The sequence below is a fragment of the Bubalus kerabau genome, chromosome 7 (genome assembly GCF_029407905.1).
Source record: "Bubalus kerabau isolate K-KA32 ecotype Philippines breed swamp buffalo chromosome 7, PCC_UOA_SB_1v2, whole genome shotgun sequence".
NCBI lineage: Eukaryota > Metazoa > Chordata > Mammalia > Artiodactyla > Bovidae > Bubalus > Bubalus kerabau.
In genome coordinates, this window is record NC_073630.1 from 17062778 (window position 1) to 17087389 (window position 24612).

The following is a 24612-nucleotide window of genomic DNA, read 5'->3' on the forward strand; positions in this document are numbered from 1 at the left end:
CTGGGGCAATAACGTTAAATGATTATTCAGCAACACAAAAACCAAACATCAAACTTACAAGAAAATCCATATTCATTCTGGGTTCTCTGCTCAGTTGAAATAGGATAAATGAAACCTTGAAAAAGAAACAAAAAATGAAACAAAAATGGGAACAAAATCAAATTAATGAGGGAAACAAAATGAGAAGCATGAAAAATGGCTTAAATAAAATAAAAGGAGAAGAAACCTGGGTCCTTTAAAATTCTGGTTCAGTACAGAATTATGATTTTGCATCTCCTGTCTGCTCTGGAGCCTCACTAAGAATTAATAAGGAGGCAGATTGAATTTCAGAGCAAAAACTGGTCTCGAGTCACTAACTTTGGAGTGCTTAAAGTCTTTCTTTTATTGAGCATAAACTCTAATGGATCTAATTTATTTCAGACATCAAAGGTCATTAGCATAAGGAAAATCTTTTTTCCTTATCCCTGCCATATGCCTTAATTCCCAGGACATATTCAGTAAGGCTCTAAACAGTTTTTTTTTTTCCTCTTTTATTTAATCATAACAGCTTGCTTTCAGTCTAATAGAACTAAAGAAGGCCTGTCGTCATTGGTCAAAGGTTAAATACCCATTTACTGAGCTGAGCAGACCAACTCTCCTCCTTCCATCTCAAGTCTACTTTTTGGACTTCCAGTTGTTGGCCCTCCATCTAACAGGAATCCAATAGGTTTTGCCCAGGGGCCGAGCAGTTTGTCAATGCAATGGAAACTGGATGCTTTTTATTTGAAATCATTAAAAAATCAATAGAGCCTAGAGATTATAAGGTTGTTTATTTTAGGGCTTTAGAGGAATAGTGTAAATTGAGAAAAATAAAAACCTCATCCCAATAGTGAATGCAGAGATAAACAATAGCAGTTTTCCTTTTTTTTCTTTTTAGTGTAATCCAAGGTAGGAAACTGATGATGATGATTGATGATAATAAATAATAGCAATAATGTGAAGTAGAAGATTGTGGGAAAATTTCTTAAATGGGGAACATGAAACTTTTTGAAATGAAAATCTATGGAAAAGTTTAAAGTGTCACATAACTAGCACCCACAGATTCATAATATTTAATATTCTGCAATGTGAATTAATCAAATAATACAGCATCATTTGAATTAATCAAATAAGGATGAATAAGAACCATGTAAATTAAATGTTCCTAGTAACACTCAAGGGCAAAAAAATATAGAGAAACTGCAAGAATTACAATTAATTGGTTCAAAATTAAAGGTCTGTCTGTAATGCTTTAACACTGAAGGTAACTTTAAATTGTGCCTCATGTAGACCTTCTGTAGTTTGCAGAACGCAGAGTTCTTATAAGCTATTTACTTATTTGGGGAACTAATTCAGGAGAAACATGCAGTGCTACCTTAATGAAAGAGAGCTTTGCTGTAGCACAGACAGGTTTGCTCTGAATTAATTTTTAATGCTTTATTTTAGAGCAATGATTGCAACCTCCTACTCAGTTTTATAAATATTATATTCCCTATTCCAGTTGTTGGAGTCCATGTATTAGGTTTGATTTTCATCTTTAAACACTCTGTCTGGTAATAACCTTTTTCCATTTGTATTCTGTGAACTCAATAAAAGGACATCTGGGACATATATGAGCACAGAAAAAAAGGTTATTTTTGAAACCCAAAGACTTAAGACAATATAATTTCACAGCTAGTACAGGAGACCAGATAAGTGATGTCACTCTTGTAGGAGATGATTTTAAGCTGGGTGATGTCAAAAGATTTTTCTTTTTTTGACAGATGTGAGGGCCAGGAAAGAAGTATAAAATAGGATATTTGGGGATAGTTTGATGTTTGCCCTGAAATTCTTGATAAGAATAGTGTGAGCCTACTGGAATAAGCAGAAGAGCTGTATCTTATAAAAAGGAGAAGCCTATCTCTGGAGAGAGAGAACGCAGTCTGAAAGTTCACCCTGTGAAGCAGCCCTAGGTTTTCCTTGGCTTTTACCTACTTCCCAACAGAACCCCTGTTGTTGACAGGCAGATCAAGGAATAATAAAAAGAAAATTGATAATTTCATTTTAGTTTCTACTTTCCCATGTGTAATTAGATCTGGGCCACTCAATATATACTTTTGTGCCTTGTGGCAATTTACCTCAGACTTACATTTCCAGGCACAGAACTGGAATCCATGAATTCATTCAGTCACCTAACAAATACTCTTGACCCTATTATATGCTGGGTTCTATTCTAGGCGTTGAGGTACAGTGACAAACAAGATGAGAAAAGTCAATGTGATTGGAGATAAAAGAATGACTAATTGAGGGAATCAGGGAAGAATTTTCTACTGTAAGAAAATTTACACTGAAGCTTGAACAACGAGAAAGAATTGGCCAGGTAAAGATCTGTGGAGAACATGGTCCATAAAGAGGGACAGCACATACAAAAATCCTGATATATAAAGGAAATGGTTAGATGTCAGTGAGTGGAAAAAGGGCGGAGGGAGCCTCAGAGGGAAGAGCAGCAGCCAGATGTTATAGGCCTGATGGTCCACGATGAGGTGCTTCGATTTGATTCTAAATGAAATGCAAATCCTGTCATCAAACCTAATCCTGAAAAGATCACTTTGGTTTCTCTATAGATAATGGAGAGCAAAGGGAGAGAAGTGACAGGACTTTATGGATGGTTGCTATAAAATATGGCCTGGAAGATGTCTATCCATAGGTATATTGATATATTTAATGATGTGCTTGCATTTGAGGTTGTTATAAGATAAAATAAAAAATATTAACGTCTCAGTATTAGCTATTCCTCATAGTCGACAGAGACCAATCTAGCCAAACTGCTATTTTCCTACATGGGAAATTTAAAAACAGCCAAGTAGTAAGTGTACTCATTAATGGTTCAACACCTCAACTTACTGTTACAGAAACACTGATAAAGAATATTGAAAGGCAACTCTGTAAAACTTTTTCCATCCTTTTCAAAACACTTCTGCAACTCCACAAGTAAAACATCACTTAGGAAGCTGGGTATCAGAAAAGAAGGGGATTACTGTTCTATCCCCTAAACGAAAGGAACACTGAATCCCTTTCTAGAGTTTGTTTTTATACTTCTCCATCTGATCCATCTCTCATGGAACAACAGGGAACATTTTCTTCAGCTAATGAGGTGATCCTGCTGAGAGCAGTCCTAGCAATAATGAAAAATCGCATCTCTGGCAGAACACAGTACAAAATAATTGTTTTCAGTGTCACTATCAACAGCCTGGTTATGAGTTAGGGATTTCAGTTAACTTTCTTCCTACTTGAAAGGCAGGTCAGTTGAAAAAGCACCTCGGCTGTTGGCCAAAGCAGTGAAACTGAGTTTTTTAGTCTTGTGGACTTCAGCTGGAATCCTGGTCCTGTCAATTTCTTAACTATGAGAGCTTGGTCAAACCCCCTCATTCCTCTAAGCCTCAGCTTCCTAATCTGTGTAAGGGACTATGAATATGCATTTCCATGTAGTTGTGGAAAGGATAAATGAGATTTATAAAGTGTTCATGCATTGTGCGAGTGCATGAAGTGGCTTAAGTCATGTCTGACTCTTTGCAACCCTATGGCCTGTAGCCTGCCAGGCTCCTCTATCCATGGGAATCTCCAGACATGAATACTGGAGTGGATTGCCATGTCCTTCTCCAGGGGATCTTCCCAATCCAGGCTTTAGTAGCAAGTTTCAGAAACAAATTCCCAAGACCAGAGAGCAACTTGATGCTAAAATGATTTCTCAACCAGTGGTAGTTCTACTTGTCAAGAGGGTGTCTGGAAGCAGGGTACAGGAGGTGTTTTTTGCTTGTCCTAATGATTAGGCGGTTGTTTGTTGGCATTTAGTGAGTGAGGGCCAAGGGCACTGAATGTCCTGCAACGGGAGGAACAGTCAAGACATAGAAGAACTAACTGGAACAAAATGAACCTCCATTGACAACACCTTTCAAAACCACCTCCCATGGACCGATAGAAGGAATACAGAGCAGTAGTGGGCTGCTCTTAACTGGTTAGTGAAATGCTTCTTATGCTAGGAAGCTAGGTCATAACTACTCAAAACATTCATTTAAGAGAATATCTAGCTCAACTTTTTTTCAGAGGAGGAAAATCAGTTCCCAAAATGGGAAGTGGTATTTCAAAGTGAAGGAAAGTTTCTGACAGGCAAATTGGGTTTCTGTCCTTCTGTGAGCAATGCTGATGGTGTGCAGGTTTTGCACTGTTCAGTTTTGGTAGGCCCCATTCACTGTCCTGTTGACTGAGGATCTGGATTGCTAATATAACAATGTTCTGGTGGATGGTAGCTAAATGACATGAGGAAGGAATGACTTTTTCTTATTTTCACAAAGTCATCCTTCAGACTACAGATGGGATTTACCCATACTTTTCAGCTAATGTCCAACTGTTATATAATGAGAGCCCATGCACAAGTGTCTTAAAAAGGCAAATGAATTTTCCTCAGTTTTATATAGCAGTGAGTAATATCAAGTTATCCTTAAGTACATGGCTCGTAACTGTGCAATAATAAGCCTGAACACAGCCTATTTAGTGGGTTTATAGTTGGGAAATCTTCTGGGAACAACATCAGGAACTATAGTACATAAATCTTCATTTTCCCAATCAACACCAACTGCATTGATATTTATAGTCTTTTTAAATTTTCAAGAGATATGAATAACAGACAACAGTCAAAATGATCATGATTTTATGATTAATTTTTAAAAGATAATACAAACTTTAAAAAATAGTATTCTAATAGAAAAGTTATCAAGCAAATAAGCCGCTGTGAGAAATGTTACAAGTTCTGATCATCAATAGCCAGGTATATATTGCTCAAAACCAAGTCTATGCCCTTACTAACTTGCAAACCTCCAGGATGTTAGAGTTAAAATAGATCATTGATTTGAATTTCTTCTTCTAACCCCTTTGTACTCACAGACCCAGGAGTCAGAGCATAGACTGATGAAGGGACTTGTCTAACATCACAAAGTTGGTAAAACATTAAAGCCAGAGGCAGATTCCAGCTCTTAGGCTACATACCTGTCATTTTTATATGTACTGTCGGATGAATAGATTTAAATGAGAATAGACAAGGAAATAATAGAAAAGGGCTTGATATGTTCATGGCTTAATTTGCAATTCAGTTATTGAATGAAGTAATGCTAATTATTTAGACTAGAAAATACCTCTCCATTTGAAATGTTATCAGTGATGGTCATGAGCAAGTTAGAACAACAGAGATTTTCACCCTTAAAGAAAACAACATCCAAACAGTGTCTTTTGTTTAAAGTGTAGGATAAGCAAGGACATTCTTCAAACTTGGACATCTCTACTCTAAGGTAACTGGAGAGCTATGCTAGCATAATGCAGGTGTTAATGTATGATAATCACTTTGTATTTGGCATAGAACCTACCATAAATGTAAATATTTAAAAGAGAAACATTGTCTCTCTCAAAAAATGATGCCAACATTTTTGATAACAGAAAAAAAGGAATAAACATAAAAAACTGGAGGAACACTACACATAAGAAGAAAATCACATTTTAAAACAATAAAAGCTGACAACTTCTTGCTTTCTGCCTCCAAGAGACCACATGGAGAAAGGCTTATTTCAAAGTTAGACAGATTTGGGTTCATATATTGTCTCTCACACTAACCTGTGGGCACCGGATGGGCTGTTTCAATTTTATGCCTCAGTTTCTTCCTTTCCAGGTTAGAACTATTATTAGGGGAATGTCAGAATTTGTTTGTAAGATTATTTTCTGTACTTTTTGAGTTCTATTAAATTGAACACAGGTCAATTTTGCTTCAGTTTTGCCACATCTAACACAGTAGATTGGATTTAGAAGCAACTAATACCAGGGCCTTAAGTAGAAAGTGAATAAAATTATATCTGTAACTCCTTTAGACTAAACATATAGAAATATACACATATATGATACAATAATTTTGACATTCTCCAAAGTTTGTGAATGATTGAGCCAGATTTAATGAAGACATAAAAGGAAAGTATATATCAATAGATGTCTCGGAATTAACTGTTTTTTTAGATTAGTTATCAAATTTGTAGCCAAAGGGAGACAGGTAGAGTTTTAAAGGAACACCTTTAAAGGTATTCCTGCTTGCCTTCAAGGTTACTCATTATATTTCAGAATGGACCTGCATTTACAACCTTAATAAACAGATTTTATGATATGCTTAGGATTAAATAATTATTGAGATATAGTTCACAGCTCACATGGGGAACAGTATATAAGTTATGAATATGACATAGCAATTCTAGTTTATAAAAGCATTGTGTTGTGTAAAAGTCCAAGTTTTTTAAATCATTAAGCTTTTGATCCGTTTTAGCAAATTTATCTATCTGAAGTACAACAGATCACTTCAGAAGATTTGTCCTCATTTTTACCATCCGAGCATTAAAAGAATCTCTGTTCTCCATGGATTTTACGCTCTTCTCGATCCGGTTACCTGGGTCTTTCTTTCTGCCAGTGACCTTACACTAAGCCAACATACCTGATTTCTCTCATTCCAATTTCATTTCTTCTGATGCAAATATTCTTACTGAAAACCTCAAGGACCATTCTAAATAAACATGTCCAGATTTTTTTTTCCCCTTTTAGGTTGGCTCTTATCTAGCCACCCCATCAAGACTGCACGAATGATGTCAAAGGTCAGGCCTGCCAAAGACACTCATGGTCATTTATTATAATTTACCACTCTTCTGAGGGCTTATTTATTGACAGGAGCTTAAGGAACTCCAAATAAATGAATACATAAATCCTAGGACATGACAACAAAAATTGAAAAGAACATTTGCTTATCGCTGATGTCAGTTATCTAAATTGCTGTGGTAATTTGTGCTCCAGTCTTCCCAGGACCGTCTGCCATGCTTCACTAACTGATCCACAGCCCTGTTCCTAAAGCTGACAGCCACGCCCCTCTGAAACGAATAGCAGGGAATGAACATCTCAGATGTAGAAGCCTTATCTCATGACCCACAGAAGGTGATGAATAAATATCCGAAATTCAACTAAACAGTTGAGCAAAATCAGACTCCTAAATCAGCTGCCCAAGAGTTGTCAATTGGTATCTTCTATCTGATATGCACCCTCAGAAAAAGGATAAGTTATTAAATCCAAAGGCAGTGATAATGCAATCCATAGTAGTTAAAGACATCTGATAGAAAACCTAATGAAAAGTCCTGAAGTGAAGAGGCCGATTCCTAGCATCCATCACCCTAGCTGGATTTTAGGCAAAAAGAAACACTCAAAAGCACAGGCCCTGCCCCTCTGTAGTCCTGAAGAAGTCCGTGCTTTGCTGCAGTTGTGAAAGGTGGTAACTTTCTTCATCCCCTTGGAGTTTCCCTTGCATCCTTGAAGCTGAAGACCTTGCACTTGTCCTCTCACACCGATCTGTTCAGGGCGCCATAGGTTTCCATCAGGTTTCTGAGGGCTAAAGTTCCTAACCACATCCCTACTTTCAGAAGCAGGAAAATGTTTTACCAGAAAGGAAAAGAGCAAAAGTAAACCACATTCATTATACCAGCGACAGCAGAGCAGTGTATTGCGCAGCCAGTCCACAGACAGAATATTTATTTGCCAGCTGGGACACTATGCATATCAAAGACTATACAAACACAGCTATGACATCAACATCTTCCAAACTACAGATAATAGCACTCACTGTCTGACACTCACAATTATACTTTCCTATCAAACTGCTGTGTTGACAAGAATTTCACTGGATACTGACTTGCACCTTCTCAAATGCCTACCATGGTGGTTATAAACACATCGCGCTAAAGTCAAGAACAGACTATTTGCAAAGTAAATGATTTCCTCACAGTAAATACATTAAATCCCCCTGGGGTTCTGGGGGCCCTGGTATGCAGTGAGTCCACACTACAATTTACACATAGAGTTCTGCCACTTCCTCTGTATGTGAGAATTAATGGAAGAGCAGGGTGACATGTAAATTTTTTAATGAGTAGAAAGTGCTAAATTTGCAGACTGCATAACATTTTAATTTTCCAAAGTCAGGAAGTTCATTGATGCAGACACAATTCCAGGCAGTTCTTGTTTGTAAATTGCAATTTCTAATTTGTCTGCTGTGGCATAAACTTTTTTCAGCAAGAAGGAGTATTTCTAAATTCAGATGTGAACTCTCACATATCCCAATGTGGGACTCCAATCTTCAAACAGGATTAAAAACCAAAGTCTATAGGAATAGCTGCAGCAATGTAATAATCTAATAGAGTGTATTCATAAATATATATAAAGCACCATTTCTGGATCAAGTCACATATATATTCCCTTGACTGCTATTTTCAAAAGGAAAAGGTAAGCATGGATTAAACCATTTTATGCTAAGTTGACAAAGTAGGTCTTACTACAAATCATTATAAAGGTTATAAAAGTTAAGTTACCAAGTCTAGGTTATACAACTGTGTGTAGTGTTTGTCGCTCAATCGTGTCTGACTCTTTGCGACCCCATGGACTCTAATCTGCCAGGCACTTCTGTCTATGGAATTCTCCAGGCAACAATATTGGAGTGGTTAGCCATTTCCTTCTCCAGGATACAACTGTATTTCAATATAAATGGTAAATATGCTTATTGGCTCAACATTTTTGGAGACTGTCATAAGTGCCTTTTTTTTTTTTTTTTGTACCTCTTTCCTTCTGGGTCTATAGTGTTCTCTCTCTCCAGAACCATTTTATATAAATCCTGTCTCAAAACTATGTGGTAAAACCAGAAGCTACTTTCATATATATAGTCTTAGTGAAAGTCGCTCATTCGTGTCTGTTTGTGACCCCATGGAATATACAGTCCATGGCATTCTCCAAGCCAGAATACTGGAGTGGGTAGCTGTTCCCTTCTTCAGAGGATCTTCCCAACCCAGGGATCGAACCCAGGTCTCTCTCATTGCAGGGGGACTCTTTACCAGCTGAGCCACAAGGGAAGCCCAAGAATAATGGAGTGGGTAGTCTATCCCTTCTCCAGCAGATCTTCCCGACCCAGGAATCAAACTGGGGTCTCCTGCATTGCAGGTGGATTCTTTACCAACTGAGCTATGAGGGAAGCCCTTCATTTAGTCTTAGAGATAACAGAAAGACAACTAAGGGCTTCCCTGATGGCTCAGGAGGTAAAGAGTTCAGTTCAGTCACTCAGTCGAGTCCAACTCTTTGCAACCCCATGAACCGCAGCATGCCAGGCCTCCCTGTCCGTCACCAACTCTCGGAATCTACCTAAACCTACGTCCATTGAGTCGGTGATGCCATCCAACCAACTCATCCTCTGTCATCCCCTTCTCCTTCTGCCCTCAGTCTTTCCCAGCATCAGGGTCTTTTCAAATGAGTCAGCTCTTCGCACTAGGTGGCCAAAGTATTGGAGTTTCAGCTTCAACATCAGACCTTCCAATGAACACCCAGGACTGATCTCCTTTAGGATGGATGGTTGGATCTCCTTGCAGTCCAAGGGACTCTCAAGAGTCTTCTCCAATACCACAGTTCAAAAGCATCAATTCTTCAGCACTCAGCTTTCTTTTTAGTCCAACTCTCACATCCATACATGACTACTGGAAAAAGCATAGCTTTGACTAGATGGGCTTTTATTGACAAAATAATGTCTCTGCTTTTGAATATGCTATCTAGGTTGGTCATAACTTTCCTTCCAAGGAGTAAGTGTCTTTAATTTCATGGCTGCAGTCACCATCTGCAGTGATTTTAGAGCCCAGAAAAATAAAGTCTGACACTGTTTCCACTGTTTTCCCGTATATTTGCCATGAAGTGATGGGACCGGATGCCACCGGATGCCATGATCTCAGTTTTCTGAATGTTGAGTTTTAGCCAACTTTTTCACTCTCCTCTTTCACTTTCATCAAGAGGCTCTTTAGTTCCTCTTCACTTTCTGCCATAATAGTGGTGTCATCTGCATATCTAAGGTTATTGATATTTCTCCCAGCAATTTAATTCCAGCTTGTGCTTCATCCAGCCCACCGTTTCTCATGATGTACTCTGAATATAAGTTTGTTGTGGTCCTTTAATGGACCAGAACCTGGTGGTCCGGAGTCAACGATAAGAGAATGAAAAAGAGAGAGAAAGAAAGAAAGACACAGGGACCCAACCTCTGATGGAGCAAAGGTGCTTTAATGATCTTTCTGGGAGTATATATAGGCTGTTGTACAAGGAATTTCTTTCAACAATGATAAAGATCAGAAAACCAAACGTACAGCAACTGTTACCAAGGGAACAAGGGATTAACAATGGTCATAAGGTCAGGAGACAATCCATATCTCAAGAAAGAGGATCGAGACTAAGCAGTTTAGTCGTAAGGAGAATGTTTACTGCAGGAGATTCATAAATGCCCCATCCTACAACCTCAGTCCTGGGAGCTGTGTGCCGTTCCACTCGTTTCTGTTGCCAGAAACTGATAAGGAACAGAGGATTCATGAGAAACAGCATGTAGGAATCCTTCTGTTAAATATTCCCTGACATAAGTTAAAAAAGTAGGGTGACAATATACAGCCTTGACGTACTCCTTTTCCTATTTGGAACCAGTCTGTTGTTCCATGTCCAGTGCTAACTGTTGCTTTCTGACCTGCATACAGGATTCTCAAGAGGCAGGTGAGGTGGTCTGGTATTTCCATCTCTTGAAGATTTTTCCACAGTTTATTGTGATCCACAAAGTCAAAGGCTTTGGCATAGTCAATAAAACAGAAATAGATGTTTTTCTGGAACTCTCTTGCTTTTTCCATGATCCACCGGATGTTGTCAATTTGATCTCTGGACACAACTGAGCGACTTCACTTTCACTTTTCACTTTCATGCATTGGAGAAGGAAATGGCAACCCACTCTAGTGTTCTTGCCTGGAGAATCCCAGGGACGGGGGAACCTGATGGGCTGCCGTCTATGGGGTCGCACAGAGTCGGACACGACTGAAGTGACTTAGCAGCAGCAGCAGTAAAATAACACCAGTTCCTGTAAGTTCTTAATTTGGAAGTAGTGTCTCCAGTGTAAGAACTACTTTTTTCAGACCAATGAGGATATGTGTGTGTGTGCTAAGTTGTGTCAGACGTGTCCAACTCTTTGCAACCCTATTGAACTGTAGCCCACCAGGCTCCTCTGTCCATGGGATTCCTCAGGCAAGAAAACTGGAACAGGCTGCCATGCCCTCCTCCCAGGGATCTTCCCGACCCAGGGACGGAAGCTTTGTCTCTTTGGCCGGCAGGTTCTTTATCACTAGTGCCACTTGGGAAGCCCTAAGGAGGATATACCTCATGTACAATATATACTTGGCTCAGCTGGTAAAGACTCCGCCCGCAATGTGGGAGGCCTGGGTTTGATCCCTGGGTGGGGAAGATCCCCTGGAGAAGGGAGAGGCTACCCGCTCTGGTATTTTGGCCTGGAAAATTCCATGCACTGTTAAGTCTATGGAATCACAAAGAGCCGGACACGACTGAGAGCCTTTCACTTTCTTTCATATGTTATACTTCAGTATCAACCACTACGTTTGGATGGCTTTTGAGTAATAACTGTGGGACTTTCTCATTCTATATTCCATGTGTTTTAAGGTGTGTGTGTGTGAGTGTGTGCGCACACATGTGCCCAGCTGTGTCTGACTCTTTGCAATCCTATGAACAGGCTCCTCTGTCCATGGAGTTTTCCAGGCAAGAGTACTGGTGTGGGTTGCCATTTCCTCCTCCAGGGTATCTTCCTGACCCAGCGATTGAACCTAAGGCTCTTGTGTCTCCTGCATTGGCAGCTGAATTCTTTACATCTGGGAAGTCTGTGTTTTAACCTACCTTTTATATAATCACTCACTTTATCCTTTCTCCATGTCTTCTGAAAAGAGTCATGAGATCTACATTCCAGTTTACTAATTTTCTCTTTAATTTTATCAAAAGCTGTCTCTGACCTGATCTGATTTTTAGTTTTCCATTGAGTTTTAACCTCTCAATGGATCACATTCCATTCGATTTTCCCCTAAATCTCTGTCATTTTTACAATATTCTATTCTTTCACTTGTGTTTATATTCCTTTTAAAAAGTTTACCTTTTTATTGTTATTTATTTTACAGCCTCATTCAGATTGCTCTAGGAGTCCGTTTATTAAAGTACTGGCACACCTATTTATTGTTGCCAACTTTCCCTTGCAGCAAACTATTTATTCCCTTGGGTGATATAAAACTTGTGTCATAAATTAATTTTCAGGAGTGAGTTATCTTTATCATAGACCAATGCACTTAGGTTGTGGAAAAAAACTCCTGAAAATGGCTTACTGTTCACTTCTGCTGGTACTCCAGAAGTTTTACTACTTATATAAATTATACATACTTTGCATTTTCCTCCCTGTATGGTATCTTAGACTTCACATCCAGAACTAAGTAAAGGACTGTGGTTTTATTTAAATGAAGACTTAGTCTTTTCTGTACCATCAATTTTCCTGTAGCTTTCCTGGGCTGATGGGTAAAAATTTTGAGTTATTTTTCATGGTGGGGGAAGCCAGTTATGAGACCCAGCTTTATTCAGGTTTCTTGCTTTCTACTCAGCCTCAGAACTGAAAGCCTAACTCTCAATCCCCAGGACCTACATCCAAGCCTAATGCCCCTCTTGGTTATTCTGGTGTCCACTTACACAGATACTTCTTTAGATCTGAGTTCATTTCTGTTACTTGAGGATTTCTCTTTCTTTTGAACTTGATATCCTCTCTCTCTTACACACACTCCAAATGTGTTTATATGTCTTTTAAGTTTAAACATTTTATCCAATATTTCTAGATGTTTTCAGTCAAAGGTGCTTATAATGAGGGGAATGGCTAAGGAAGAAATGTGTCCAAATATGATCATTTTGAACAAATTAATGAATAAACATTGACAGTAATATTTTCTATATATTTCACACTGTATTGCTCTTAAGTACCAATCTGGCTTTTAAAATATACTACACTACATTATCTATGTAACTCCGAATTCTACTGACATCCATCAGGAACTCTGAATTCTTCCTTTCTAGCTGTGTATCTACATTTATATCCAAATCACTTGTAGACAATTTTTAGTACATTCAGAGGTTGCACTGCCTCCCTAATTCAATGGTAAGCAGGCTAGCTTTGAGATAATACTGCAATACTTATAAAGAGCTATTTATCAGTGCATTGAAGACACTAAGTCTCAAAGTAAACAAACATTAAATGATATTTTCTAATTATTAACTGCAGCTTTATAGCTATCTTTTTTCCCCCCATTCTTTTTCTTAATTCAGAACTTATCCCTCTTACAAGCTTGGTACTTTCACTATTAGAAGCCATTTGTTTTCCAAAATGAGGACTTTTTTTTTACAAGACTTTGTCAGCATTGCTATGCCAGAAACACCCAGCTTACTATAAATAGAAACTATAGCTTTCACTATAAAATACTATAATTATACAGCACAACTGTATCTGAGGTTTTTATCCCTGAGGAAATCAATAACAGCACAAACTACAATTATCTTTTGTACTACAGTAGATACAAGAGGGAGGAGGAAAGAGCTTATTGACTTAGTAGGGACTGTTACTATAGCAAATCAGATTTATAAAAGGAAACAGCTTTTTAACTGACTGATTTTAATTCAAACACCCAAATGTTCCAGTCTGCTAAGAGACTTGATCAAGAAATAAACAACAAATAACCACTTTTGTAGCCTCATTCTCCTTCCTATTTACACATACACACACCTCATGCCATCATAGCCAATCATTAGAAAAAACTGTATTAATTCTGTAAGAAATAAGCTAGATGCTAAGGGGATGCTGGGCTTCCCTGATGGCTCAGACAGTAAAAAATCTGCCTGCAATGCGGGAGACCTGAGTTTGATGCCTGGGTCAGGAAGATCCCCTGAAGAAGGGAATGTCTGACCACTCCAGTATTCTTGGCTGGAGAATTCCAGGGACAGAGGAAACTGGCAGGTGACAGTCCATGGGGTCGCAAAGAGACAGACACAACTGAATGACTAACACTGTCACTTTCAAAGGGATGCTATATCATGAAATTCTTAACTTGAACATTTCATACTTGTGGGCTTCTCTGGTGGCTCAGTGGTAAAGAATCTGCTTGTCAATGCAGGAGACATGGGTTCCATCCCTGATCCTGGAAGATCGCACAGGGCAGCTAAGCCCATGCACCACGACTACTGAACTTGTGCTCTAGAGCCCGGGAGCCGCAACTACTGATCCCATGTGCCACAACCATGAAGCCATACAACCTGTGCTCCATAACAGGAGAAGTCACCACAATGAGAAGCTGTGCACCACAACTACAGAGTAGCCCACACAGCATCAGCATAGCTAAAAATAAATGAATAACATTGTTTCAAAAAGAGTATTTCATGCTTGTATTTGATATATGCCATAATTTAGAATGTGTCATTGTGTGTAACTAATAAAAGGACCAATGTTCCATCTTGTAGCATAATACTCCTTGTTAAATCAGTCACTTTGAGAATTTTAAAATATGCACAATGGAAGCAGAAGGCATTAAATCACCCAAAGCTGAAGGATAATACTGAGAAAGGGAGAAAGGCAGTGAGCAAGAGAGAAACTTCAAATATTGTTACTTTTCAATCACATGAATTCATTCATTCTACACTAAAAGAACACTACTAAATTATAAAAATGTTAAAAACAACTTGTGTGTTATGTTTTCATTTTAATCTTCAACTCAAACTAACACCTAGAGGAACAAATTCTGTATCTCTGGATAAACAGTTAGTAAAATAGCTGTACTCTTCTCCTTCTGTGTTTCTGGTACAAATAGTGAGAGGCACAGTAGCCATCCTCAAATCACAACCAGAAAATATGCTTCACACTCAGCTGCAGCCTGTTCTCAAGAATACCACGTACCATGGACAGAAAAATAAGAGGCCCATTAGGTTTATATTCTCTGTCAGAAATGCTATCACCTATCTATCTGTATTTTAAGTAAAGTTGCTTTTTAAAGGTCCCTGTAAGCACAGACTCTGGAAGATAAACAGAATTTCACAAATGTGCTGAAAATATCTTATTCTTAAATGGAAAATACAAATACTTCCACACAAATACGTTTGCTTGCCTGTATTCCACAACCAATTTGTACTGTGTTATAAGAAATGTCAACATTTGGCCACCATTACCCAAGATCCAAAGACAGCACATTGTTTGATTTATTCAACTGTACAGGTGTGATTTCAGAACAATTTTTAGTACCTTAATTCATGCCCATAAAAAAGATGGTTAATTTCGTATATTTAAGGGCTCCTTAGTAAGTATGGAAAGTATTTTAAGTGTGGAAATCAAACCACCATCTCATTAAGAAAATCTAAGTAACAAAGCCATAAAAAATGTGGAATACTTAGCTTATAGCATCTATTATATTCCTGAGCCAATCTTCTACATCCATTTTAAAATTTACATTTTATAAACATGATTCCCTTTAGATAAACATAATAATTTTAATACAAACCCAGCAATTTCAAGGGCTTGTGAAGATATTCCTACTTAACACTTGAAAACTGGTAAATCTATCAGCAGAAATGTTTCTTGTTCTTATACATGTATTCTAAACTTCATGGACATTGGTTCAGTAACAGCCATGAATTAGAAGTAAATAGCTTACTTTTTGGAAGTCGTGTGACTCTCTGAGGAGTTTAGGGTGCCCTTTTGTGCACTCTAATACAACCGAGCAGCAATTCCCTGCCCTGAAAAGAATGACAGACCCTCTAGGGAAACGACTAAATCACTTTTTGCTCATGGGAAAGCAATACTATGTATGTCATTTGTTAACTGGACACAGTTATTCATTCTGGTTTCTGGGAGATTCATTTTTTTTTTTTCAATTTTGAGAGCCCTAGTAGTGCATTTTTGTAGTTATTCATGGGATTTTTTTTTTTTTTAATATTTCCTTCAAAGAAATCCAACGGTTAAGACACACCTCCCCTGTGTCTCAAACAGACTTACTCTGCATGCACAGCCCATCCGTGCAGTTCTTGGACTGCAAGACAAGGCCATCGCAGTCCTTGCCTCCATTCTTGGGGGCTGGTGCCGTGCACTCCCTCCTGCGCCAGTGAGTGCACTCGGTCCCGCAGGTAGACCACTTGCTCCACGAAGTCCACCTGCCATCCACTGCCACAAAAAAAAAAAAAACAACAGCAACAGGTCAAAGAGAGAAGGAGCTTCTTGAAGGCAGAGAGAGGGCAGGGCTCAAGTAGAAACAAAACACCAAACACTGAAGAAAATGCCCCACCAAGGAGTGCTGCATTCATTTTAACTGCTGGAAGTAGCGCATGCTCTCCATACATTCTGTGGGTTCTGCAAACTTTCCTTACAAGAGGTGTGTGACTATTTCTTCACTGACCACACAAGGGAAGTTTAATGGGACACACAGAAATCAAAGTTGTCACCAGGAGTTATATAAAGGTAAATCCTAGCAGTGTCCCTTTTTCTATTTTAGGTTTTGGATTGAAAATTAGGGGGCCTCCTTATGGATCCAATATTCCCATGAACAGTGCATGTGATTAGTGCCAGTAAACCTCTGTGGGGTTAAGGAGAAGAGGTCAGGAGAGTGGGGGAAAAAATCCTTCCATTCATCTATCCACCCACCCACCTCCATCCTATCAATATATTCATCTACATTCCCATTTATCTATCTCTCTCTCCCTTTACCGCTCTATCTTCTACATCTTATACACTCTTTTTAAGTTTTTATCCATGCTGCTTAATTCTGCTAAGATCTTCTGCAATGTCGTCTTGAATATAGTTTTCCATTTATTATTTGATTATTTCATTCCATTATTTTATTTGATGATGTACACATTTCTATTTTTATTTTAAAAATAATATTTACGCACATTTTTAATTTTTTTTCCTGTGATTCAATCATTTGGAATAGACTCACTTTCTTCTTAATTTTGGTGCTTGACTTGTTAGTAAATTTCAATGATAATGGGCTAAGATAACTCTATTTAAAAAAAAACAAACACACAACTTAAACCCTAACTTGAGAAAATAGTAAATTTCACTAAGGTGGTACTTTAAAATGCATTCTTTAAAGGTTCTTACATAAATAAGAAGAAAATACCAAAATAAGAGTTATATTTTTAAAAAAGTTTCCCTGAAATCCATAAATAATTATCCAGGAATAAATGCAAGACAATGGCAAACATCATTTATTGAACATGCACTGTACATAATATGTTATACCTACATCTTGTTAGAAATTAGACCAATTTTAATAGTCTGCATAGTTTGGAGAATCTCTGTGATGTCATATTTAAATTACTGTGTAAATATATGCATTATGCACAATATACAGAGATATAAATATGCCCACATGAAAAAATGATGAAAGTATTAATATTTCAACTGTACAGAGTTAGCTACATAAATAACCCCCAACTATCTGGAGAAAAGACGTTTGCTTTGACCTAGACCATCCCAAAGTACACACACAAACACACATTTCTATTTTAACTAAATGCTTGTATGTGTGCATGCGTGCTCAGTCATATTAGACTCTTTGCGACTCCATGGACTGTGGCCTGCAAAACTCCTCTGTCCATGGAATTTTCCAGGGAAGAATACTGGAGTGGGTTTCCTACTCCCAGGGATCTTCCTGACCCAGGGATTGAACTGGTGTCTCCTGTCTTGGCAGGTAGATTCTTTATCATTGAGCCACCATGGAAGCTCAACTAAATGCTTAGTGTATTTCTAAATGTGGGAGTCAGTATGTAGATAGAATATAGAAGAGTACAAGATAAAAAATATTGAAATTCTTAGCCTAGCTAAGTGTCAAAATTTGTTCCATAAATAAAAGCTCTTATAAGGGTTCAGTGTGGGATACTGTTTTGATACTTGGAAAATTAACATAGGAATGATAAAATTTAGATTATGGTTTTCTCTCCAGTTCATTTCTCTAACCTGTCTCTGAGAAAGGTTCCACTTAAGAATGAACCCGACAAAAGTTAGGCAAAATAAAGGCAAGTGAGGAGTCTTTGTATCTAAATAATGAAAGTGACAATAGCTACCCCAATGGAATACACTAATAGTAATTTTAGCTTAATTTTTCAATATATTATATAATTAGACATTTTAGTAGGTTTTGGTTTCAGCAGATAGTAACTTCAATTTACCAAAGGATAAGAGCTTGGGACAACATAAGAGAGTACAGAAAGATGCTCAGAAGCAAAGGGATGCAATCCTGTTATAGGTTACCATTGCAAATAACTCAAAAAGAGGTGACTGACACATATAGACATGTTACTGTATTCATGTATAGACTGTTGGGTGATGCACAGGGAAGCCTGGCATGCTGCAGTCCATGGGGTCACAAAGAGTTGGACAGGACTGAGCAATTGAACTGAACATGTATAGATAATAGGTGACTGCATCATATTTTCAAAATCTATTAGCTCGTGTGTCACAAAGCTTAGACTTCCTTTTAATTCATTCCAAATGTTTTATTTGCCCTTGCCCATAAACTGATACCAAATATCAAGTACTTTACCTCAAACACTTTCTAAATTTCAGTTCCAATTAATTTCCTTGACTTTCTGAATATCAATGGTTGTTATCCTAAATGTATGGCTTTCAATGCTGCTCAAATGCCTTGAATTATAATATTCTGCAAACTTGGCTCCAACAGTTTTGTTGAGTAATAAAGAGGGATTATGTTCCTGTGTGTTTTTCATACTATTTTGCATGTTAATGTAATTATTAAAGTTAAGTACTCTTTTGGGGAAAAAGACGTGATTTCCCAGTAATGTGAGCATTGGATGGTATGATGGATTTACATACTATCTATCACACATTCAGGTCTAGAATAAGCCTTTGTATATATACCCTAAAACATTTCTAGAATGAGAGGATCCATTTGGAATGAGGGTGCTGGTTTATTTACCTGGGCATAACGTGGTACAGGCTATTTTTTGTACACTCTGCCCGTCACAGAAGGCACCACCATTGAGCGGAGCTGGGTTGGTACAGGTCCTTGTACGCTTCTGATAGCCCCGTCCGCAACGGCTATTACACACAGACCACTCTGTCCAAGTGGACCAGCCACCATTTACTGGAAGTAAATGATAAAACATGAATTAAGTGTACATGCATACACACAGAGATGCACAAACCACATATCAAACATAAACAAGAATGTTGTATCCCAAGTGACCATAAAAAAATTAAAAACCTCAAAGCTGGAAGAGAACTTTAGATGTAATTTCATTCAAAATTTTATTACTACAAAACTGAATTCTAAGCACAGGGATAAATAAAATGAATTATCAATATCTATTTACTTACTCAGAAAACAGAACTGTGTTCTCCTCTCCTTAGCCACTGTTGTTTTAAAAAACATCCCCCTACCTAGTAAAGCTCCAAAAATTATTGATACTTTTGACAACTTATCTCAAATAACATGCTTATATCCTTGTACCAAGGCTGCAGGTGGCTATGAGGATGGTAACTGATAAAATCATTTAGCCTTTCCTTAATAATAGATGATTATTTATCTTTAGCATATATAAACTTTATAACCTTTCAAGAATTTTTATTTTCATTAATAAGTGAATCTATTTCTTAAAAAAAAAGTCTTGACAGCTGGATTTACAACTAAGTATTTATTTGAATGGATCAGCAATTAGCTGATGTAACTGCAATTGACACATATTTTGTGTATAAAGACTATTTATGATGTTCGATGGACCTGTCAATATAGATACGATTATAAAACCTACCGTCTAGCACTATGTTGATTATTAACCTCTAGAGATTTCACTCTAGAAAATACTGATATATTCTCATATCTCAATATACGAGTCCATGAAATTATAATTAAGCAATTTCTAACAAAAATTATTTTCTGCTGGTTAAAACATGCTACAGACAGTATATGCATCTACTTCTTGATGGTAAAGAAGTGTGCTACTCAAATAACAGAAACCTGTATAGGGACATCACATGCCCATCATCTCCTTCTCTAGGATCTTACACAATAGGTAATAATCATGAATGTGTTATATATAGAGACATAGGCTATTTTTCAGTGGAGAATTATTTTTTCCTGTATCAAGATAAGAACTTTTGTATGAAGATTTATCTTTATTTTTTTGTATAAAGATAAATGAGAACAATTTGGACATTCAACAATAGGAAAATGGTAAACATACTATGTTCACGACATTGGCTGCCAGGCAGCTATTGAAAATGCTGCTGCCTGCGTGCACCCCTATGTTCACAGCAGCACTATTCACAATAGCCAAGACATGGAAACAACCCAAACGCCTGTCAATAGGTAATGGGTTAAAAAGATGAGGCACACATATGCAGTAGACTGCCATTTGCAGCAACATGGATGCAGCTAGAGATTATCATACTAAGTGAAGTGAAGTCAGAAAGAAAAGACAAATACCATATGAAATCACTTATAGGTTGAATCTAAAATAAATATGACACAGAATAAGGGACAGACAATAGACTGCTGGTTGCCAAAGGGAAAGCACTGTAGTGCAACTATACTTAAATGAAAGAACACATTTTAAAAAATAATGCTGTAGAAGTCTATTTAATAATACATGGATATTTCAACATTATGTTTTAAGTAAAAAAAAATTATATCCCCTATTTTAAAATCTTATGTATGTTAAGAAAATATCGGTAGTATATATATCCATCTTTTTTAAAGCTATCTCTGGATGACAAAATGACAGGATTATAGGTTTTTTCTTCGATGTTTTTCTGTTTCCCAAATTTTCCGTAATGAATATATACTTGCAGTCTAAAAATGAGACTAACAGCAGACTCAAAAATGAAATACTGGTTAAATGTATATGTTTTTCTGTGGTCTTCTAGCGAGCCCAACCTATGAGCCTTGCACAACTCATTCTGTTGTATAAGAATACATGTTCTTTCATGCAGATGTTTGACCGAGTTTTGTGTTCCAAAAGTAATTTAACCCACTCACCTTCACGAAACTCCAAATACTGTGGAACTAGCAGTATAAATTTCTTACCAACATACTGGCAAGCTGATATTTGGGGTTACAGTATACATGTGCTGCTCTGCTAGGATTTTAACGAGAAATTAAAAATCATAAATGTTTAGAAAAAGACCAGTCTTGAAGATTCTAGGCTTATTCCATTATTTTATGGGGAAGGAGGTATGTGCTCTGAGTATTGCAATGCTTAAGTGTCCGACTGAAGGCTAGTTACTGCCGGAACTAGGCCTAGAACAGAAGACTCCCGAGCCCTAGTGCCACACTGTTTGCTAAACTCAAAATGCTTTAGCTCTTGGTGTTTGATCCTTACTAAAGACAATGTTTGGCTTGTGCTTATGGATAATGAGAACGTGCTATACATAGGAAAAGAGAGCTGCATCTATGTAGTACATCTATTTAAGAGTCTGCCCTCATTAATCACTTACAATTGGCACAAACTGTGATGTACCCTAATTTTTTTGCATTTCTAGCACTGTTTATTAAGTCATTCAGAAAGTCTAGAAAAAGACAAAAAGTGGGAAACATTTCACTGTGACTTAAGGAAATTGAACTTCTGAGTATTCAGGGATTTTTTTTTAAAAGAAGCATGCATCTGTCCTGTAATGAAAATGACAGCATTAAAGCATCACTACATTCAGCCTTTTGCACGGCACAGTGGTTTCTGTTTTCGTAACCTCCTACAGCCTGAGGATGCATCCAGCCAAGTAGTACGACCTGCAGGAAGTGCCACGAGCCATGTACCTGCCAGTGACAAATGTCCTGAAGTGTCATTTAACACCAAGGGAGCCATGAACAGCCCCCTACCTTCTAAGTGGTGGCCATTATCATTCTGGTGGCGGTAGAACCTCAAAATATTTCTCAGGGTTATTCAGTTTCCTCTCAGACAATAACTCACCAACAATATAAAGATCTACTGTGTATCTAACACTGTAAGAAGCATAAATGTATAGAGTTGTCTCTTTGTCCACCAAGGAGCTTAAAAACCTCACTGGGCAGACGCAACTACTCATGAAATGAGAAAACTGCTGAGTGCTAAAACAGGGAGATAAAAACATCACATGCAGTGGCAAAAGTGGGTGCAGAATCGTTCAGTCCTTCTGGAGAAATGCTAGGCTTAGGGATGAGATGGATTAGAAAGGGCCCGAGAATGGAAGAGAAGCTCTCTGAAGAAGTCATCATGTTGCAGCTTGCTACAAGGCTAGGACTAGGGCTGTAAATAATGGCAGGCTTTGTCTTCACGTTGGATGTCCTTGATGGAGTGTAAAGCAAGTTCCAGGCAGCTAAAGCTGCTCTGATGCGTTTGGAGAACATGTCAGCTCCAGTTTACCTGAGGTCTTGCAATCGCTCTCCTGAGGCCCACAGAAAGAGCAGCAGGCTGCTTTAAGTATCTTCATGTCAGAACTCCCTCTAGGTCTCCGTAGTCCAGGCTGAGAAGGGCGGGGCAGGGCTTCGGGAAGCAGGGAACCCTCCTGGATTCTTGAGTTCAGTTTGAAATGCAGGGCATTTATGCTTGTTACAGCGTTAGATCCCTCAGTGGATTTCCTTTACTGTCCTATAAACTGACAAAGGGCTAGAAGTTCCAAATCCAGGTTTCCTATGAGTATCAGAAAAGTAGAGAAACCTCACTGTCCACATGGGAAGCAGGAAGAGAGCTGCAATGGGGACTGAGAAGGGCCTCTTCACTTGATATTCTAACACTAAAATGAGAGACTGCAGTTTGACCTGAACCAGATTGAGGCACACAGAGTTCACTCACCATAGACTATGACAGTTGCGGTTGTGCTTTTCCTCTTGGCGACAATGTTTTTGGCAACACAAGTATAGTTGGCAGTGTCTGAGAGGCGGGCCTGCTTGATGATGAGGTTGTGATCAATAGTAATATAAAAATTCCGATCTTCAACAGGATCGATGATGTCTTCATTTTTCAACCATTCCACCTAAAGATGCACAAGAGAAATAGATAAATCCCTGGTACGAATCCCTCGATGGCTGCCAGTCCTGACTTTTGTTCTGCAATGTGAACAGCACTGTTCCATGCTATGAAATTTGCAAACTTGAGGAAGTAACTTTCTGAGGTCATGTTAAGTATCACTCACCTGCCAAACATGCTGATTCTGTCTGTACTACATTATTCTCAAATGTCAATGACCCAATTGGGAAATACAGGGTTCAAATTGTTTTCACTGTGCCCTGCAGGCAGGAATAGGTGATGTGCACTGCCCAGTTCAGAACCCAATCAAAAATAATGGGCTAAGCATTTCAAACTGAACTCAAACCTCTTGCTATTTGATTTGTTTACTCTTGGCAACTTACCTGCTGCTTTTCAGAAAAGAATATAAGGACTATCAAAAAAGCTCAAAAGGCGTCCTAGACATCATGCAGCTCAAATAAAACAATATTTGCATGATTTATGTCTTGTTGAAACATATGGATTAAATTTCCCTGAAAATGCACTTACTTTAAAATGTAGCAAACACATATTTAGAGATGTATCTAAGCCAAAATACTTAGGAGGGAACAAAAAGGTTTTCTACCAACTCTCAATATGATCTAAAGAGCATATAAGTCATAGTCAAATCTTTCCTTTTGTCTTTCCCTAGCATCAAATCTTTGGCTCTCATGGTTTGCTTCTGGAGAACCTAAGACGTGACTATTCAAAACTACTCAACTATTTTTCCTATGTAAATCTCAGTTTAGCAACTGCAATGTTATCCTTAAAGAATGAAAGGAGGTAAGCAAATTCTGTAAAATACATCCTTAAGAAGGATAAACTGTTTTTGTCCCATAAATTGCTTTTCTTCCTCACAGGTTTATCAATAAAGCAAAACATACTGATATTTACCACACTTAAACTTTCCTTGTGCATTAGTGTGGATATAGATACAAGTAACCTTTACTTGTAGGGAGTCAACAATGTTGCCATTTTCAAAATCTTAAGGAGCTTCCCCCAGCACTACAAGAGGTCTGGAAATTAATCTCTAAATCTGTCAGTGGGCTGGATGTTACACAAATTACCTCTAACACTGGGACTCTAAAATACTGCTTCTATAATCCTTAGAAGAGAGGCCACAATTTAAAGGGAAAAACAGAAATCACCTTGAAGTAAACATATGAGGATGTAGATAAGAATGACTATTTGTAATAAGTCTTGAAACAACGGTTACATTTAAGGATATTTAAACCAATGAAAGTGAAAAAAGACTGAAGTCCATCTAAAATAGTGGAGTTTTAAAACCTGCATTTTGTTCTTATTTAAGACAGCACATTCAATCCTGTGCTTAGATATAGCTGGTAAGAGACACACTGGCTTAACCTGGATTTTCTCAAAATTTGGCCCCAAGTGTTTTGTAATATGGGCTTTTCAGGTGGTGCTAGTGGTAAAGAATTTGCATGCCAATGCAGGAGACTTAAGAGATGCAGGTTCAATCCCTGGGTTGGGAAGATCCCCTGGAGGAAGAAATGGCAATCCACTCCAGCATTCTTGCCCGGAGAATTCCATGGAGGAACCTGGCTACAGTCCATAGGATTGCAGAGTCAGACATGACCGAAGTGACTTACCACACACACACAATCACGTGTGGTAATACAATCTTGCTAGAAGTGGAAG

The 24612-nt window shown here is 38.0% G+C and overlaps 1 protein-coding gene across 5 annotated transcripts in view; it reads right to left on the reverse strand.

Moving 5' to 3' along the window:
* Nucleotides 1-24612, reverse strand: part of UNC5C (unc-5 netrin receptor C) — a 436417-nt gene that overhangs the window by 54228 nt on the left and 357577 nt on the right. For 4 of the 5 annotated variants that reach the window (XM_055587670.1, XM_055587673.1, XM_055587672.1 and 1 more), the window contains exons 5-8: nucleotides 22762-22942; nucleotides 18912-19079; nucleotides 15974-16138; nucleotides 59-115 (exon numbers count right to left, since the gene is read on the reverse strand). In XM_055587670.1, coding sequence (XP_055443645.1) covers nucleotides 59-115; nucleotides 15974-16138; nucleotides 18912-19079; nucleotides 22762-22942 — 571 coding nt within the window. The remainder of the gene's footprint in view (nucleotides 1-58; nucleotides 116-15973; nucleotides 16139-18911; nucleotides 19080-22761; nucleotides 22943-24612) is intronic. The other variant, XM_055587671.1, reaches the window with a different exon arrangement.